Genomic DNA, 20,729 nt, shown 5'->3' on the forward strand with positions numbered 1-20,729 from the left:
GTAACAAGCTGTCCCTGAGGGGGCAGGATGGTGGAATCCTGACCAGAAAGAGCAGGAGCCAGAACGGACTCCAAAGACGATAGCATCAAGGGTCTTGAGGGAGCCAAGAGAACCCTCTCCACTATGTCAAAAGCAGAGGGAGAACAAATCCCAGAAGCTGGGACCAAGGCCAGATCCATAACCCTCTGAGTCATCGGGGGAGTCGATCCAAGCCTCCAGGTGCTGAGACTCCGAGTGGAAGGGCCAACTCTGAAAACCTCAAAGCCAACGCCACCCCTTTGGATCATGCACCGAAGCTATGGCTCTGAACTAGCTGGAGCTGAACCACTCAGGGTAATGGTCGGCGTCAAGGTACCTGGTACCATCAGCGCTGACCCCTCGACACTGAGAAGCCTTGGACCCAAGGACTCCGAACCCGGAGGCCGGATTGGAGAAGGAGCAAGGGGAAGAAAGGTGGACTGCATGCTCCCAGCCCCAGAGGGGGGAGGGAGCAGGTAAGACTCCCATCTGGATCTGGGTCCGGATGAATTTCTACATCATCCTATCCACCTTGGCTTCAGAAAGACTGCGGGTGGACAGGATGGAAGATGCCACAGATAAGGGCCTGGAGAGGCACTGGCTAGAGGCCGATAAAGGGGATCAGCCCTGAAAAATGGGGTGACCACAGCCAAGGGGAGCCCAGACTGGGAGCTGGGCGAGACTTGTCCGGGGGCTTGGCTGAGGAAGCTTGGTCAGAGGACTGCTACCTAGGCCTATCCCGCTCTTTGTGTCAGTGCTTCTCCCCATCCCTGGCCCTCTTGGTGGGAGGTTGAGTCCCAGAGGCCGGGCCAGAGAAAGAAGCAGAAGTAGAAGCAGAGGCCTCCAAGGAAGGTGGAGGAAGGAGGCCCTTCAAGATCAACTTGTTCCTCCCGTCGATCAATAAGCAGGGGTTGAAGCCCATGCAGATTGAACAGGAGGCGTCTAGATGTGGGACACCCAGACAAACAACACACACAGAGTGGCCATCTGAAGGGGGGAGCTTATGGCCACACTCTCTGCATTTCTGAAACCATGGCTTGGGGGTCTCTGCCATGGTAATGGACCATGCACGCACACACACACACACACACACACACACACACACACACACACACACACACACACAGACACAGACACACGTATGCTATAGGGAATAGGAGAAAGAAAGGAAAGGGGCTTCTTTATTTTTTGGATTACAGGACTGACACATGATCGCAAGAAGGCTAGGGTATATAATTAGAGATAAAGGGCTAAATGAGCTAGAAAAGAGAAGAAAAAGGCCAGAAAAAATATTAAATTCACTTACCAGAAACTTGGAGCAATAGACCACAATGCTGACTGGATACGTGACAAACGAGATCTGAGGAGAGGAGGGAAACAGGGACATTATGGGTAGGGGAGGAGCTTGGAGTTCAGATCCGATGCTGGAAAATGCAGCCGAGCTGGATCCATACCGGATCTGTATTCTCACAAGTTGAAGATCAACTGAAAACAACTTCAGATAAAATATTTTCATTAAATCCATATCTCTGCATCATAAATTTAAAGAACAAAATACTATGCACATTGACAATAATCTGAGCATTATTTTATGGTAAATGGGCAGACATGATCAAGTAAAGTGAAACTGGGATGGTCCTGCTCCACTGCCCTGCCTGGGCCCCATGTGACCATGATCTGGCTCTGTATAATGTACACTCACTTCATTTTTTCCTTCAATTTTTTTTTTACCCAAGTCCACTGATCACAATCAAATTGCCCAACAAACATCCTATGCAGTCGATGGGAAGGAAGAGTCCTATGGCTCCATAAACTCCACCCAAGGGCAAAGATAAGGTGACGTGACTGTTAAAGGAACAGGAAGGTTTTTGCTTAAGCACTACCAGTTCCTCTGTATGCATACCAATGCCATCTCAACAGATGACACTTGAGGGGCATGTCTCTTACATTTGTCATTGACATCCCCCTGAATACCCTAATTCCTGAAAGCAAAGCAACTCCAGTAATCCCTGGACTGCGCCAAAGATCTTTAAAGTGATGTCTTCATTTACAGGCATGTGCTTACATCCATCTCTGAGACAGAGAGAGAGGTTAAGCAGGCACTGCCTCATCACAACCCCCCATCACCACCACCAGCCTGCTGCTCCAGCATCCAAGCTACTGTTCAAACACAGGTTGACTAGGCCAGAGTTTTATCCCTTTATCCAATGGAGCTGACAGCACATGGTGCACTCTTACTGCCAAGTTCCATCTAACAATCACATGTTGAGACTGTATCCACACACCCTTATGGCTGAGTGAACACTGAAAAAGATCAAGACCAGAGAAACTAGTGGAGTTTGATTCCTTCCTCTGATTAATACTCAAAAGATATTTGCAATTCCTCAATATCAGTGATCCTTATGATGACTGACCATCATCCTCTGGTTAGTTTATCGTTTGCTTACTAGATTTACAATGAAAATGTACAATTCCTAGTGAGGAGAATTAAGCACACTTTCACAAAAATTAAGACTGTTGGCAGGAAAGGATTTCTGGTTGACAATGGGAAAAATAAATCTGTGAAATGCTGTCAGTGTTCCCCAAAAGCTGTACTGCCCCATACACAGCCTACATTGAAAGAGAAAGATGGAAAAAGAAGTCAGGGATAGCAGCAGGCTTAGATGAAGTCATGGAAGATATGATCACGATGTTGGGTGAGTTGTAGCAGAAATGGGTCCTGAAGGTACTCATAGCAGTATGGAGAGAAAGGCATATCCCAGATGACTGGAGAATACATTCTAGTGCCAATGTACAAAAACAAAGAGGAGATTTAAATTGCTGTCACACTTCATGAAAGTGCTGGAAACAGTAACTAAAATGAATACACAGAGTAGTAGAATATAAGATGGGAGATGAGCAGTTTGAATTCAGATCAGGATGCAGCTCAACTGACCTACTACTTGCAGTAAGACAGACAGCAGAGAAGATGATGAAGAGTCCAACAGGCATTCTCAGATTTAGAGAAATCATATGACAAGGTCCCAAGAAAGCTGATTTGAGCAGTCCTGTGATGGTTCAAAGTCCCAGAAATACTGGTAGAATTAGAGAAAGGCTATATATAAGAACCCAATGACACAAATAAAAACAGTATTCACACTCAATTAAGGGTTCCCAGTGGGAGTGGGCATGTATCACGGTTCAGCACTGAGCCTACTGCTTCTCATACTGATGATGGACTATATTATTAAACAGGTCAGAAGGAATGAAACAACAAAGTAGCTGTATTCAGACAATGCGGCATAACAAGCAGACTCTGAACAGGAATATTAAAAAAATAAGGGAACGAAATGTAAAACTAAAGGTCCATGGTATGAAAATGAGTACAAATAAGACAGTTATGACAGCAAATGGAAGAAATAAAATGAAGCTGACAATTGAGATGGAGGGGAAAACAGTGGAACAGGTTAACAGCTTCATGTATATGGGAGGGTGGTTGAAGAGAAGGGATGTTTGAATGAGGAAGTCAAAGCTAGAAACATAGGTGCTGCAACCAAAAAGCATAGACCATCAAGGGTAGTATGTGGCAGAAGAATAACAAAGAAGCTGAAAAGTAAGGTGTACAAAATAGTGGTGCGACCAGTACTTCTATATGACACAAAAACGTTGGCAGTGAAGGCATGTAGCAGCTGAGGAAGCTAGAGGAAATGGAGATTAAGTGCCTGAGACTGGTGGTAGCATGCACACTGTGGGGCAGATGAAGAAATGGTAACATCAGAGCAGATGCCAAAGTAGCTCCATTTACACTGAAGGTCAGAGAGAACAGATTGTGGTCATTTTTGCACATATTAAAGGAAAGCAGAACACAATTTTGTGAAGAAGATTTGAGAGAATCAGGAAGAGGGCAAGCGGAATCTAGGATGACCAGCCAAGAGACACGTTCCTAGGTTCAGGTAAGTACTAGGCTAGCTGCCCTTGCAGACCATTTTAAGCCTAGCTAATTTCCCCAAGTTAAGAATAAAACCCTGTACCTTGTGTCTGTCAGGTAAACACTTTAATAATTGTGCCAACTCCACTTTGGGGGCACCTGCAATAGTTAGGTATGACTGTCAAAGAAGGTAACAGAGTGGCACTGAATCCAAAGAGGTGGCAATAGTTGGTATGACCTAATATTATGTAGAAAAAAAATGGGAAAAAGGGGGTTGATGACAATGCTCCACAAACACTAACGTATTTGTATGTCCATGTGTATTGCGCACATTGTTTAAAAATGTTGCACTGGAAAAGCCTGATAAGTTTTGCTTTCTTATTTTATGGAAGCAGCACACACACGTTTTGCAGAAAGTGAGTGAAAGAAGGCAGTTCTGCATTATGCACCCAACAATGGAGAATACTATTATGAGGATTATTTAATTTTTACATGATATAACTCTTGCATCATGAAAATTATCGATATTAACACTACTGCACACCAGTCATTAAACTGTCAGTCCTGCAAGTTTCCACTGCTTTCAAAGACTGAAGAATTATACACCATGGGCACTAACATGCAGAAGATCTCATGTCAACAGAATCACAATGGCATGCTCAACTACTAACTATGGGTATCTGTGAATTAGAGTCTTCCTGAACAGCAGTTTACCTCATGCATGCTGTATTTGCTTGTATCACTCAATTCCTTTGTGCAAGGATTACATTTATTTAGCAAGATGACTATCATAAATACATGATGTGGTCCTAAGCAGAGAACTTAAAAAAGGAGCAAGTTATAATTGGTATGCAGCTTTCAATCTAACTGCTAGTAAAACATATTGCAGTACTAGTTGATATAAGGAAACCAGTCTGTATGCTCAACCCACTGAAAAACACAGCTCATGACACGTTACCTTGTTGCATAATTTCCACGATCTGTATCACTCTGTCCATGTGCTTCCGAGCAGCAATAAGGCCTTGCAACATCAACATCTTGTAATAGTTAAACATATCACCATCCAGACCACCCATCACCTATAACATAAAAGACAATATTTTAGGAAACGTTATCCTTACTGAATCAGTAAAGTTGTTATACTATCTTGGAGAATAGTACAGAAAAAAAATAAGTATGTTAGAGTTACTGAGTGTCAAGCAGAAAGAAAAGTATTCCTAATGTCTCCTTGATGTTGTTTTATTTTCCTATTACTTTACTTTGTACTGTTTGTCTCCATCAACATTAATGTTAACTAGGTCATAACTTAAAGTCCAAACAATCTACTTCAGTTAGCTGCAAAACAAGTAAAATATATGAATTAAAATTAAATAAATCAGTACTATCACATACAAGGCCAGATTCCTTAAGGCTTACGCCATATCTGAACAAAGTTTACGTGATTGCATTCAAGAACATCTCTACTACATTTTTTTTGTGCTTTCTAGTCACTCAAAAAGATTACACTAAGTGTACATGTAGTCTACAATTTGTGGTGACCTTTATGAATCCCCCTCGATATTTAAGGCTGCAAGAAAATCAGTGGGAAAACTAAAATTAGGAGGAAAAAGGTGTTAAGTTACACTTGTGTTGCCTGTTCACTCAAATTGTGTACAGTTAGTGAAGGCGTTAATCAATCCCAAAAACAGAATAGGACAGGGTAGCACAGATCTGTGGTCACTGAGTGATCTCAAGTAAACTGCATATACTATGGCTTGCTATTCTCACTTCAATTGGCAAGGTCCATTTTCAGTACAGGCCCATGAAGAACAGCTCAAGTTACAGAAACTATACAAACACATATGGAAACCTAAGTAATCTCATGCAGCAGTATCTAATTTCAGAAGAGAGAGAGAGAAAGGGAGAGCAAGAGAGAGAGACATGGGCAAACTGTGTTAAAAAATTACCATGGCACAGATAGGCAACTGTATAGAATCAGTAAGGTTCTATACTGAGATCCAAAACAGAGACTCAGTCACAACACATATATCTAAACAAAGGGCCCTGACTAGTAATGAAAATTATACTGTTGGACTTGAGGTATACAATAAATAAAAAAAAATAGTATGTTGTCAGCAGTAGTAAGTTTCAGCTCCAAGACTTTAAGCTGGTAAGCCTTGTTCCATTCTTTAACCCCCACCCTGGCTGGTTAATGTGCAGTTACAGTACTGACAGAAATGCAACATACCAGCGTAACTCATTAATTACTGTACTAGACATTATAACAGAGACTGTGAAAGACAAGACAGCAAACCTTATGTTAAGGCACAGTTGCAGGTAAAAAAATGAGAAGACGCACTTCTAAATATGTGATGGATGGGTAGAAGTTAAAGTAATTCTATACATGGGTCAGGGATGGGTTTGGGCATCTAGGTGTGTAGTCTACAGTCACCTGAAAACTCTATAGATAAAGAAACACAAAACGCAATACTTAGGTTGACCTTCCAACTGAACCCAGCAGTTCCTATTTGTAAAAATGAGTAAAATTAAGGCGCACCAAAACAGGACATGTTATAACACAGCTCTACCACTCATAAATAAAGCAGTCAAACTTCACCTTCTTAATGTGTGAGCAACTTGACGTTAAGTATATAGGAGGAAGTAAGAAAATGTCACTGAACGGTGACCTGACCACCCTACATGTTGCTCCCAAACAGAAGGTGTGAGGTTGTCCAAAGTCCCGCTACTAGAGTTTGGGGATCATCTCAACCATCTCAGGTAAGAAGTGTTTTTAACAGATGCCAGTAAGCAACAGTCCTTGGTGTGTCAGTTTTGAGGTTAACTTCCTGATTCATGCAATATCCACTAGTTTCTGCTCTTAGCAAGAAGTAGATAATCACTTTCACAAGGTGGGCATAAAGGTGGTAGTATTACTGTAGACTATGCCATTTGCTTTAGGAGTGAAGAGAAAGGTTATAAATGCCTCTTTAGTGTTAGACAGCTTTCAGTCTTCTGCTACCAGATGATGAACTAGCTGCCAGCCTTAGGGGCTAGCAGAAACACTCAAGCAGACTTAACAGACCACAGGTAACCTTCTGCTGGCATAAAGTAAAAATGCATAGTTTCCTTTAAAAAAATATTTAACAGGTAAAGCTTATCTCCACTAACTCAAGAGTTTTCTCTGTGCATTTACAGTATTACCAGCATCCAAATACAGATACAGTCATAAGCCTCTTTAATTCAAACAATGCTAATACCGATAGCCTTCTCCAAACAATTCTTGTTATGGATAATAAAGAATATGCCACTTATAAAATCTATTTATTTTTTAAAAAAAATCCCATTTTTTTTCTTACATCCACGAATTCTGCAGTGAGTTTAAATGCTGATGTTTCAAATCCCAGATTTCGTGGCGAGCTGGACAGAATGAATCCAAAGTCGATATGGATGATATGACCTTCAGAGTCTAGTAAAATGTTACCATTGTGTCTAAAGAAAGGAAACAGAAAATGAGAAAAAGTAATCGGTAACAATGCTGCATATTCAAACTTAAGTGGTGTTTGCTTCCTTCCTGATATATTTATTAAGTGGTCTACTTTGCTTGGTCGAAAACCCATATACTCGAACATTATTTTCGCAAGATGAAAATAAGAACTGAAATCCCGAACCCCACAGTTTTTCCCAGGGCAAGTAAACACTTGCCCAATGTGGGGAAATATGCCCTTTTTCCCACTGCAGTGAGGTCTCAAGAGTTAGGTGGAGTGTGGGGGTTGTAGATCTCCACCTAGGTGGGTTTCAGATACTACTGTGTGTTTTCATGAAGTTTTGGGCAAGTGTTTACTTGCCCTGGGAAAAATGCACGGTTCTGGATTTTAGTTTTTGTTATTTTTGTCTGGTGAAAATAACGTTTGAGTCTTTGGGCTTTCAAGCATGCAAAGTTGATCCATTTATTAGGACATTGCTAACAAACCTAGCTAACTGGCTATTTTTGCTTCAGCCCTGCTGCCTTTCATATGAAGACTGCGTAGAACATGGAAATTCTCATCTTAGATGACCAAGTACCACCCCAATCACATGCAGACAAATGCTGGATTTTCTTCTCATTTTTCCTTTGCATCTACCACAGAAATTAAAGCATAAAGTATTATTTTGCTCCCTTCTGGCTCCCCCCAACCATTAGCTGCCCCCAGTTCTTCTCCTTGTCTACCATATCTACTGGACCTGTCTTAGCTTCTTCCAGGCTATACTCAACCCATGTCCAGAGCTGGTGAGGAGCTGGTGGATCCAGGGGCAGTGTCACACTGCTGTTAGGTAGTGTTTTCTGATTTTTACACTACACCCTTGCAGGCATCAAGTAATACCCTGACGGCAGGCTGTGCATCAGCACTGAACCACTCCTCTCTTTGACAAGGGCCTGATGTAAGCAAGATAACCCACTCACCCACTCTCAAGAACACCGTGTGGTCACTACCCTGGTCTCCACCAGTATAAAGAAAAAATGATCAATTTCAACAACTGGTTAAGTTTCTGGTGTCATTCAAAGGGGATCCAGTATCTGTCCGCCTCGGAGGACATGCTCGAAAAGCCACGTTGCTTCGCAAGAGATGGCTTGCACCTGTCACTCTTAGGCTTTCGAATACTGGCCAAGGCTTTTGCCACCCCCAAAGTGTCTTTTTTAGGCAAGGCTCAAAAGACAAACCCACCACCGTAAATAGCACAAGTAACCAAAAACTGAGGGTAATGCTACTCAATGCCAGAAGTCTAAACCTCAAAATGCATGCACTCGAGGCATTCCTCAGTTTGGAGAACATCGATATCTGTGCAGTAACAGAAACCTGGTTTAAGGCTCCAGAGAGCACCCCAGCACTACCAGGCTATAACTCATACCATGCTTTTCGGCCACAGAACCCGGACCGAAACACAAAAGGCGGGGGTGTATCCATATTCATCAAGGATACTCACACCTCCAGGTTAGTGGCATAGCACGATGCCTCAGAGATTATCCATGTGCAACTAACAATGGGCAAAACTGCAATTCAAATTGTAGCTTGCTACAGATCACCCACCATGACCCACGACCCCCATTCCGCATTTCTGGAGACACTGGAAAATATGAAGGTCCTACCAAGCGCCCTAATATTGGGTTATTTCAATTACCCAACCATTAACTGGGACAACTACTCAAGTATAACTCCCTTGCCCAACGCTTCTTAGAATTTATAAACTCAAATGTCCTGGATCAACTGGTCAACACCCCCACCAGAAGTGACAACATATTGGACCTGGTCATCACCAATATGGGCGACTGGTGTTCCACACTGGAGGTCAACCCCTCACTGGTTAGATCAGACCATAGACTAATCACTCTGGATATCCGCATTCTGCCCCCACCCCCAATCAAGGAAACCACAGTGAAAAACTTTTCAAAAGCAAACTTCACATTACTTAAGACCGAGGTGGAAAGGTTCACAGCCCCCATGCTAAAGGACAACGCTGTCCAAGCTGCTGAATCCCTTGCAAAGGCACTCTATGAGCACCTGCAAGAATGCATGGATCATGCTATCCCAAACAAAACCAAGACTCACTCCTCCAAGAAAAGGAAACCAGTCTGGTGGATCCCTGCCATAAACAAGCTATACAGCTAGTACAGAAAAGAGTAAAATCCCAAGAAGGAAAGACATCCCTGATCAGTATCAGCAAAAAACTACGATCCCTCATAAAATTATCCAAGGCTAGCTTCGAAAGAAAAATTGCCAAGGACTCCAAAGATAACCACAAGGCGTTCTTTAGCTATGTCAAGAACCTAAGTGGAAACTCTCAGATCTGCTCTGAGTTAGTGCAGAATGGCACAAAATACACTGACCTGACTGATATTGCCAACAGTCTGGCAGACAGGTTTAGTGCAAACTGCATCCCCCTCTCACCGCCTAAAGGGCCCATAACCATACCAGAAGAATGTAGAGCCCTGGCAATCACTGACACACAGGTTAAAACAGCCCTATCCAAAGCTAAATACACAACTTCAATGGGACCGGACGGTGTCCCAGGCTGTGTCTTACACGAGCTCTAAAATGAACTAACCCCTCACCTAAACACACTGTTCAAACACAGCCTCTCTACAGGCTATGTACCCATAGAGTGGCGCATAGCAAGGAGCCACAGAGGACTCCGGGAACTATCGCCCTATAAGCCTGACTAGCCTGGTCTGCATCATCATGGAACTCATTAACAGAAACATTGGGAACCTCCAAACATTGAATCCTACCCAGACTGGCTTTGTTAAGGGCAGATCATGCCTTCTAAACTGCTGGACTTCTTTGAGACAGTTACCAAGGCTTTAGATGAGGGAAAGGAGGTCCACACAGCCTACCTAGACCTCACAAAGGCTTTCAACACCATTCCCCATTCTGGTATTATCGACAAGCTCACCAGCCTGAACATAAACCCCTATGTCACGAGCTGGTTTGCCAACTGGCTCATGGATAGAACCCACACGGTGAGAGTTGCAGGCTCTAGGTCCGACTCTAAACCGGTTACAAGTGGCGTCCCGTAGGGCTCAGTCCTGGGATCCCTCCTGTTCGGTATATACTTCTCAGAGGTACAGGCAAGCACAGGAGGACTATGGCTGACCAAGTTTGCAGACAACTGCAAACTGGGGGCCATAATTGACTCTCTAGCTGATACAGACATCCTCCAGAAGGGTCTCACTGAGACAGATACCTGGTGCCAAAATCATGGCCTCAAGCTAAATGCCAAAAAGTGCTTAGTCATCCCCTTTGGAAAAAACAAAGTACCCGTGAACTACCACATACATGGTAGTCCCCTAAATATAGAAAATGTAATAAGGGATCTGGGGACCCAAGTAAATAATAACCTCTCCCTTGATAATCATATTGCCAAGGTGGTTAGAAAATCCTTCTATGTGGCCCACCTAATCACAAAAGGGTTCACATCTAGAACAAAAGAGGTTATTGTGCCCCTCTACTCATCACTCATCAGAGCCATCATAGAGTACAATGCCCCATTTGGGATGTACATTACAAGTCACCTGCAACAGCTGGAAAGACCACAGACGTACCTCACCAAGAGGATTACTGGCCTCAAACAGATGTCCTATGCAGCCCGACTGAAGAAACTCCAGCTGTACTCGGTTGCATACCGCTTACTCAGAGGTGATCTCTGCCTGACATATAAGACCATGTCCAACCCAGAATTGATGGACATGCTCCACCTAAAAAAAAACAAATCCCCGAAAGCCACACGCTCTAGGGATCTAAACCTCACCACAAAGATAAATAGGATGTACTGGAGGGATAAATTCCTGTCCCAGAGACTCCCCATGCTTTGGAACAGGATTCCAATCTACATTAGGCAGATCCCTTCACTAACACTCTTCAAGAGAAACCTTGACGAGTGGATGGAAAACAGAAAATTTACCCCGGGGATCACTGCAGTGGCTCTGCTGGTCAGAGGCACAGGGAACTAATGGCTCTACTGGACAGAGGCACAGGGAACTAATCTAAGGGGGCGGCGAAAGCCAACACATTCTGGCTAGGCTTATAGATGCCCTCAGGCAGATAGCCTAGTACTTACCTATGAACCTATAAATCATACTGAGATAGTGTGCATTGAGCTCATACACCTCTGGCTGCACCATCAAGTGCCCGAGTCAGTATTCAAACTCAGGTCACCTGAGCCATAGCTAGGGCTTGATCCATCCCTACCACTGATGCAGGTAAAGCATGACTAAATTTAAGGATCATACAAGCACTGACATAACATTAAGTAGGTTCAATGTGTTCAGAGATATTTGTGGTCACTGTGGCTACTTACTCCACCTTTCTAACACTGTGGTCCTTCTTGGTACATTATGCAGACTGTTGAAAACAAACTCATGAAAGATGATACTATATGCTTAATTTTAATTTAATGTGTTTTATACACTATTAGCTTGTAGTGACAAGACAAAATCAAGAAGACTGAGAAATAAATGGTGATGATCGCTATTTTTTTGTGCTTAAGGTTAATTAAAATTTTATTTTTATACCACAAACACTTTGAACTTCTGAACTATGCTCCTACACTACTGGTTTACCATAACACCATTTACAATATTAATTTAAAGCCAAACAGCATAAATTGGTTGGACATTCAAGACAAAGATGACTATCAGAAGCTTTAGATTTGTATCAGCATGTACAGCAATACAGGGATACACAGCGGTGGTAGAGTATTAAAATTTATATTCTGAACTTACCTATCCTTAACCTGTAGCAAGTAACAGACTAAACAATAGCCAGCACAGCTTTGCACAAAATTACGCTGTGCAGTTAAGAAAGCCTCTGTTGTGTAGCTTCCATGTTCTTGTAAAAAGTAATCCAGCAAGGACAGTGATGACTGCTTTTTCACCTGATGAATGGACACAGCATTTACAATTGGCTCAATCATTCCACTATCAGAAGAGATTACGATGATCTTGTAAGATTTAATCCAAAGTGGCACCCTCTCCTGCTCCCAGATAGCCTGGGAAAAAAAATAGCAAAGTTAGGCAAGAATACAAGAACAGACCTTCAAACTCAGTCAAATGGTTACAGTTTGAATCTCTATCACCAAGTGTCAACACTACATGGCAAATATTTCTATGGGGGTTTATAATGGGTCACAAAAAATAACAATGTTTAAAGGTGCTACAGATATAGATACAGGCAGCCACTTGTTTTCTGTGGTGACTTTGCAATAGAAAAGAAGCTCAAGCGTACTTCACATGGAACATCAAGGAAAGAAACAAAGTGCTTAAAAATTTCACTTTAAATTCCTTGGATAAATTACAAAGCCACCAAAGCCAGCACTTAACGTATGCTCATGGGAAAAGTTAACATGGAAAATAAACTGCTCGGTGCAATATCCCAAAGGGTTACTCTTCTGGGAAGTTCTGATAACTTCTGTTTTTACTGAACATTATTCTAATGACAAAAACTTTAATGCAGTGTCACATGAATAATAACCATTTTTTGTAAACTATGGTAATGGAACCAACGCCCTACACCAGGCAAATGCTGAACAACAGAAGCTTTGTTTGAGAGACAGATGCTATGTGACCAGTGGCAGATTAAGTATACCATGGTGAGCCACTGGTTGTTTTCAAACCATGGGACACCAGCATACATTATTAAGACCATGCATAAATGCATGTTTTATTTTGGATTCACCTTCCTGATTGTTCTAAATTTTACTTCTTGTTTAATACAGCAACACTTGTTAATGTGTTTTTAATGTGTTGTTTTGAACATTTTTTCTACTCAGCAGTGAAATAAAATTATTAATCTATAATGACAAAAGCACCCATTGCAGAACATTCCAGGCATAGTAGACCACTAAACCTGTTGTCATTATAATCCACCAATATCAGTACTCATCTACAAAAGCAATGCCTGCCACCATTGAAAAATAAAAAGGCCTATATTGCATTAAATATTGATGTGCTAACATTTGATGAATTACAGCAGCTATGCAATAGGGAATGGTTGGCAAAAAAAAAACAACCGCTGATTGATAATTAGTTACTAGGTTATGCAGCCCAGGAGGACCACTAAGGAACTTAGCTCAAATTCCTAATTGCTCCAAAGCACTGTCTGGTTAAGTGACTTACTCAAGGTTACACAGCAGGTAAATGAAGGTGTTAAGATTCAAACCATTCACCCTTGGCACAGGAAGCAGCTCATTAATAAGCCAGAGCTTTAATTCTCTGCACTAACTTTCACACACAATAAAAAGAAGTTATGTACTTACCATAATTTTCTTTCTTCACAAATGGGTTTGGTTTCGATCTGTCGGATCTGACTCAGCCAGTACTACAGCTCGGGTCTATAGTAGATCAGCGAATGCTTAAACAAGCGAATGCTGATTGATCGACCTTATGTAAGCGAAAGCTTACAATCTCGAACTGTCAGATTAGCGATTTTTTTCCTAGGGAAAAAAAAATCGCTGATCCAAAACACATACACACAACACAAGCACACCAAACAAACAGAAATCCACACACATACACCTAAAATCTGCCACCTAACCCTACACTAAACTATGCACACACCACTAACTATCCACTTACCTTAACCCAAACCCTAACCTTAAGGTCAGTCACTATCGCACACTCACCTCACCTGCTCCCTAACCCTAACTCATGTAAACCCGCCCTAACCCTCACGTCCACATAATCGTACACATACCTAACCCGCGCCCTAACCCTAACTCACCTAACCCACCCTAACACTCACATCCACACAATCGCACACTAACCTGAATCCGACCCGTAACTTTCCACCACAGCACTGAAAATACCGAAGCAACAGAAACGGACAACCGAATTCTTTCCCTAGGAAAAAAATTTGGGTTTCTGTTGCTTCGATATTTTGACCATTCGCTTAAATAAGGTTGATCAATCAGCGTTCGCTTGTTTAAGCATTCGCTGATCTAATGCAGACCCTACAGCTCACAGCCACCAGATCTCTCGAGCTTCTACCTTACCCATAACGCACCTTGCCAAATACCTCAGATATTCTTTGCTGCTATAAAGTGTAAAAGGACAGACAGAAATATGGGAAGCCATATCTAAAGTCATGTTGTTGTTGTGTCTTTCGGCTTTTCCTGGTTAGGGGTGGCCACAGCGGAACTCCGGTCTGCTAATGATTGGTATTTGTTTTTTACGTGCCGAGTTACCAGCCCTGACGCACAACCTTCAACGAAGGTATGCCCGTTCATGCATGTTTCCACGCAGAAGACGCTCTAGCTGAGAATCGAACCGGACAGTGTCTGACTGTGAGGCGACATTGCTACCGCAGCACCACCACATAAAAATGTATCCATTCAGAGACCATGTAATCGCTCGTTCTTCCAGAAGTCATGGATGGGGGTAGGTCAGAGGGGATGTGAGGAAAGAATGAAGATTGACAACAAAGATGGAATGTTATGGTAAGTACATAACTTCTTTATCTGATGTTGTAAGTCTTCATTCTATCCTCACAAATGGGACAGTGTCCCTAGCTACTTGAATCCAAGGTGGACTCAAGGAAGGATATTCCTGAGCACCATAGAACCAAATGATGCCCTACCTCTGGAGACCAGATCCAATTTGTAATGAGTAATAATGGTATGAGGAGTAGCCCAAGTTGCTACTGCACAAATATCATCCATAGACATCCTAGATTGAAAAACTGTGGAAGTAACCACAGATCTAGTGGAATGTGCTTTCAAGGGATGTGTGAGAGGAATGCCCAATTTACTATAGACAAAGGAGATGCAATTTGTTAACCACTTTGAAAGAGAAATTTTGGAAAATGATTTTTTTCAATTTTGGTTCAGAAAAGGAAACAAACAGTTGGGTCTGCTTTCCTGATTTGTTTCTGTTCTATGAAAACAGAAATGCAACTTTCTATAAACATCCAGTAAATGCAAAATGTATTCTCCTTTGTTGGTAAATTTAGGAAAAAAATACTAGCAGATTCATAGAACTATTTATGTTGGATTCTGACACCACCTTTGGAAGAAAGGAGAGGTTGGTATGTAAGGTCACTCTGTCCTTATGAAAAACCAAGTATGGAGGCTTAGAAGATAATGCTTGGATCTCAGAAATTCTTCTTGTGGAAGTGATGGCAACTAAGAAGAAGTTGAAATTGCTGCTAACTGTACCCTAATGGTTGAGGTACTAGAACCGTTTGGAAAAAAGTGAGCAAGGAAATTTAAGATGTGATAAATAGAGGCTAAAAAGGGGTCACATTTATGTTGCTTAGCCCAAATTGCAATCCTTTTCCATTTACTTGAGTATGTTTTTCTTGTTGAGGGGTTATGGGAAGACAGAAGTATATGTCAGACAGGAGGTGAGAGCATAGAATGTCTGGCTACTAAGGGAACTGGAGAAGCCAAGCGGTCAGCTTGAGGTTTAGAATATCTGGGTGTGACATGTCCGTCAGGTGAGACAGAAGGTCCGGAGTCGGATCTAGGTTCCATGGTGGTTGAACCAGGTGAGGCCATAGAAAGGGAAACCAAATTTGTCAAGGCCAGTTGGGGGCAAGGAGGATCACAGTGTTATTTGACCTGACAGCTTCCTGCAGAAATTATGGAATCGATGAGGTTGGTGGGAATGCATAAAGGAGGCTGTGATGCCAATTGTGAAGTAGAGCATCCCTCGGTGACTGTCCCTGTGGAGGAATCAAGAGTAATTGCTGCATCTGTTGTTTAGGGGACAGGCCAAAAGACTGCAGCATGGTTGGCACCACTGACAGAAAATCTTGTCCTCCACCTTCTTATTGAGAGACCACTCATGTGAAAGTAGGATGCACCTGCTCAGTCTGTCTGCAATCATGTTCAATCTTCCCAGAATGTGTGTCACTAAAAGAAAGCAGTCTGAAGAAATCACCCACTGCCAGATGCCGAGCTCTTCTCGACACAATGGGTAAGATCTGGTTCCCCCCTGTTTATTGATGTACCAGACGACTGACATGTGGTCCATCTGAATTGCAACTGTCCCAGAGAGAAGACTATCTTGAAATACTCGCAAAGTTAAGAGCACAGCTGTCATCTCAAGGACATTTATATGCAAACTGGCCTCTTCAGGGGACCAAGTACCCTGGACTGTCTTGCCCAGATAATGCCTCCCCCACCCTATCTGGGAAGCATCTGTGGTCACTATGGCCTTGGGCTGATGGGGAACGAATGGATGGTCATGGAGCAGTTGATTGGACTGGATTCACCAATAGAGATCTTTTTTGCAAGTGTTGGTAATTTTTATTTGGTATGACATTGACTGATGGAAGATTGACCACCTAGTAGCCAGCATCCACTGTAGGATCTACATGTAAAACCTGGCCAATGGAGCTAAGGTTGTCATTGCAGCTATGATAGCCAGAGTTCAGAGGACTGTGTGGGCTGAGATTGATGTATTTTCTACAACCTTCTTGACCTGCGACCTTATAGTTAGAACTCGATGTGGTGTAAGGGAAGCAATGGCCATCTTTGTGTTGAGTAGTGCTCCAATAAATTCCAATGTCTGACTTGGGTGAAGTTGCAAATTGTTGTAGTTTATAGTTATTCCTAGAGAAGCTGATCTCTTGACTGTAAGAGTTGATGCCTGGTCAGAGCAGTAATGAGCCAATCGTCCAGGGAGGGAAACACCTGGAATCCCTGCAGTCTGAGGTGTGCTGCTACTACTTCCATGCATTTGGTGAACACCCTGGGGGTTGTGGTGAGTCCAAAGGGCAGGATTCTAAATTGGTAATGATTGGCTCCCAGCCGGAAGCGTAGGTACTTCCTGGAGCACCTGTTCATCTTTATGCGATAGTAAAGCATCCCAGAGATCTAGCTAGCACATCCACTCATTCTTGTCCAGGAAAGGGAGAGTAGACTGAACTGTGACCAGCCGGAACTTGGTTCAACGCACAGATTTGTTTAGATTTGTGAGATCCAAGATTGGTTTCCAGTCCCTTGTCTTTTCTGGCACTAAAAAGAATGAGTAAGTTCTGGATCCTACCTGGCCTGGCGGGACCTCCTGGATAACTTTTTTCTAGCAGCTTTCAAATTTTAATCACTGCTTGATTCCTCTGACTGGGTGGAACATTAGGGATTTTCTTGGGAATTGGGGGTGGAAGGGAGAATGGTATTATAAAACCTCTGGATATAATCCTCTGCTTCCAAGTATCTTTTGTTAATTCTTGCCAGGCTCTCTGGTGCAATGACAACCTTCCCCCAATTGTCTCCAGAAGTGGACAGTCCGGCCTCCATTCAGGAACGCTGGTAGGGGTTATCGAAGAAAGATTCTCAAGAACCCTGGTGTTGCAGGCCACTTCTGCCACAAGGGCGATGACATCCATTGGAGTTACCTCCTCTGCCTCGGGGAGCACTTTCTTCACATGTGTCATGGATTGGACCTTGGGATTTTTTGAATCACATTTTTCAGCCACTCTGTTGATTCCTGGAGAGGGCCAAAAAATGTATGCCCAAGGCAGACAAGGTCTTACCATCTTTCTCACATCTGGAAAGCATTTCCTTCACTTTAGGGCCAAAAGGGATAGCTCTGTCAAAGGAGGCATTGACAAAATTGGACTTAAATGGCTGCACAAAGTTGCATAAGTGCATCCAGGCATGCCTCCTCATGGCAATGCCCAAACCTGCCACTCTATAGGTCCCTTTCCACAATGTTGGAAATTAATCCCATGGAGCTATTGGAAATAGCCTGCAGGGTTGCCATCTGAGAAGTTATGGAATCCTTAACTTCTGCAGATACAGTTCCTGAGAGAGAGTACTTGATAACTCTTTGATCAAATTTTTTTTTGGTCAAATCTCTCTGAAGTCTAACAAAATGTGATAGATAGGTCAACGATTGTAATGCAAAGGTCACTGAAGCAAATACATACTTCCTCAGTCTGTCCATCGCCCACGAGTGACCCCCTGTTGGGGGGATGGACAATGGAATTCTCATCAGCTAGTTCCTTCTTTGTGGCCACCACAACGACCATGCCATCACCTGGAACCCCTTTTCCTCAAAACTGTCTGTTTGCAGGTGGTGCCATTATCCTGTCTGGTCTCAGAGATATTGGCTCTATGGAGTCAGGATTCTTCCATGCCCACTTAGAGATTATGTCTACAAGCATGTCAGCAGGTGCAGTTACCCAAGAAGTAGAGGGTCCTGTACCAAAAGAATCTAGGAGAACGGATTCCTCTGGCATAGGGTTGGAGGATGTCCAGCCATCTCTCTGTTTCAGGATCTCTAGTATGTCTCCAAAGGGGTCATCTTCAGGAGGTGATCATGGGGACCCTTCGCCTTCATCAAAATATGTGTCTTTGGTGACAGTCTCCTGCGGGGAGTCTAGGTGCTTCCTCTTGCACGTCCTTTTCCCTGGGTACTTCCTTAGTGGGATGATCTGGGGAAGTATCAGAAGAGGAAATCACAATTGTCTGAGAGGAAACCTGAGGTTTCGGTACATGAAGGTCCCATGGAGAGAGTAGTTGAGGCTCCACATGCTGAGGCATCATGGAATGGATGGGATCTGAGTGGAAAGGCTCCATCAGAGCTGCCCAGGCAGCGAACACTGTCTTCACAGCCTTGAAGGCAGAGCTCAAAGGACCCAGACAGAGGCTCTGATCTGAGAAAGCGGGTCTCTGAATAGTCACCTCTCTCCTATCTGATGACATCATCCCCTGAGGACGAAGCCAGAGACAAACTGCCCAGTGCCAAGGTGCCAAGGAATAGAGACAGCTCCAAACATTTCATAGTCAAATGCTGCACCATGGACCCAGCAGGCGGGCTTGGGCTGTGAGAGCTCTCCTGATCCGAAAAGATAAGAGGTCTCAGAGATGATGTCAGATGTGATGATACGGAGATCCTCAGATCTGTGACTGATGGATCCAGATGAATGGGATCCTGTAACTCTAAGACAGCAGATGGAGTTAGAGGGGGTGGAACTTGCAAGGGTGGTGTGGTGGAAGGTCAGACTACCTGACCCAGAGAGGTAGGTGCCGAGGGAAGACCAATCTGCCCCAAGCCAACAGAAACTTCCTCACCACTCTCTCCACATCTTCTTATATGAGACTTCTAGAAGAATGAGCAGAATAAATGGAGGGAGTTGCTGGTCTCTGCAGCAAAGGTGATAGAAGCCAACCAATGGAGAGTATTTCATGCGAGGGCAATACAGAATCTCCAAAGGTTGCATCTCATCTGGTGGTTATGTCTGACCCGGCTTTGACAGATCCGCAGCCGTTGAAATAGTTTTTCAGGTCGTAGAATCTGACACCACAGTTGGATCTGAGAGTTTTGTCTTTTTCTGTTGCGAGGTTGAGACTGGAAGTTTAGCAGTCCGTTTTCTTGAGGAGTTTGAGGAGCATTTTGACGATGTGGAGGACTTCGACTTTGGAGACTGGGATATGGCTTCTCCAAAGGAAGATGGAAGGAGACCATTTAATCTTAATTTATCTTTATGTTCCATTAATGCTCAAGGATTGAATCTGTGTCAAATCAACAATCCTCCTGTAAGTGTAATGGACCCAGACAGTATACGTAAAGGTAGTGGGCGTCTGAGATAGGCAACTTATGTCTGCATTTGGAACATTTTTTTTTATCCTGGCAGGTTTGTCACTCATTGCTTCTATGACTAAAGAAACAAAAATTTAAGGTAAGATTATGAAGAAAATAGTAAGTAACTTTTTTTTTTTTTTTTTTTTTTTTTAAACAGGCTGAAGGTGGAAGAAGAAGGAATACCACCAATGGTAACCAGAACTACGGCCAGGTCATAAGAAGGAGTGAGAGTGAAGAAAAGTAAATGAAAAGATTACAACCTTCAAGTTCAACAGAGAAGATGTAGAAGCAGAAGAAGAAAGGGAATACCAACAATGGTATGTCGAAAATACTACAAAGTCATAAGGGCAAGGGAGAAAACAGAAAAATGATAACAGAAAAATTCAGTGCAAACTTCACAACTTCACCCCCCCCCCTCACCTCCTAAAGGGCCCATCTCAATACCGAAAGATTGCCAAAGTTTGGTAATAATGGCCACGCAGGTAAAAAATGCACTCCCCAAAGCTAAGAATATCATGTTTAACCATAGCCCCACCTCGGCTTTATGTGTGTGTGTGTGTGTGTGTGTGTGTGTGTGTGTGTGTGTGTGTGTGTGTGTGTGTGTGTGTGTGTGCACTTGCGCAACCTGATATGCCATATTTAAAATGCATATGTCACTGTTATATGTATTCTGTCTCTCTACTAAACTGTCACAAGGCAAACTTGGTAAATTTACACTTACTGATCAAATAGAACACTAAATTGACTGTTGAAATTATTGTT

At 42.9% G+C, this 20,729-nt stretch overlaps 1 protein-coding gene across 6 annotated transcripts in view; it reads right to left on the reverse strand.

The window, feature by feature from the left end:
• The window catches only part of LOC122809174 (phosphatidylinositol 4-kinase beta-like), an 845,265-nt gene that overhangs the window by 54,262 nt on the left and 770,274 nt on the right, over positions 1-20,729 (reverse strand). For all 6 annotated transcript variants that reach the window (XM_044080472.1, XM_044080469.1, XM_044080470.1 and 3 more), the window contains 3 exons: positions 12,162-12,427; positions 7,261-7,393; positions 4,884-5,004 (listed from right to left, as the gene is read on the reverse strand). In XM_044080472.1, coding sequence (XP_043936407.1) covers positions 4,884-5,004; positions 7,261-7,393; positions 12,162-12,427 — 520 coding nt within the window. The remainder of the gene's footprint in view (positions 1-4,883; positions 5,005-7,260; positions 7,394-12,161; positions 12,428-20,729) is intronic.

The sequence above is a fragment of the Protopterus annectens genome, chromosome 8.part0 (genome assembly GCF_019279795.1).
Source record: "Protopterus annectens isolate FY-2018-M chromosome 8.part0, PAN1.0, whole genome shotgun sequence".
NCBI lineage: Eukaryota > Metazoa > Chordata > Ceratodontiformes > Protopteridae > Protopterus > Protopterus annectens.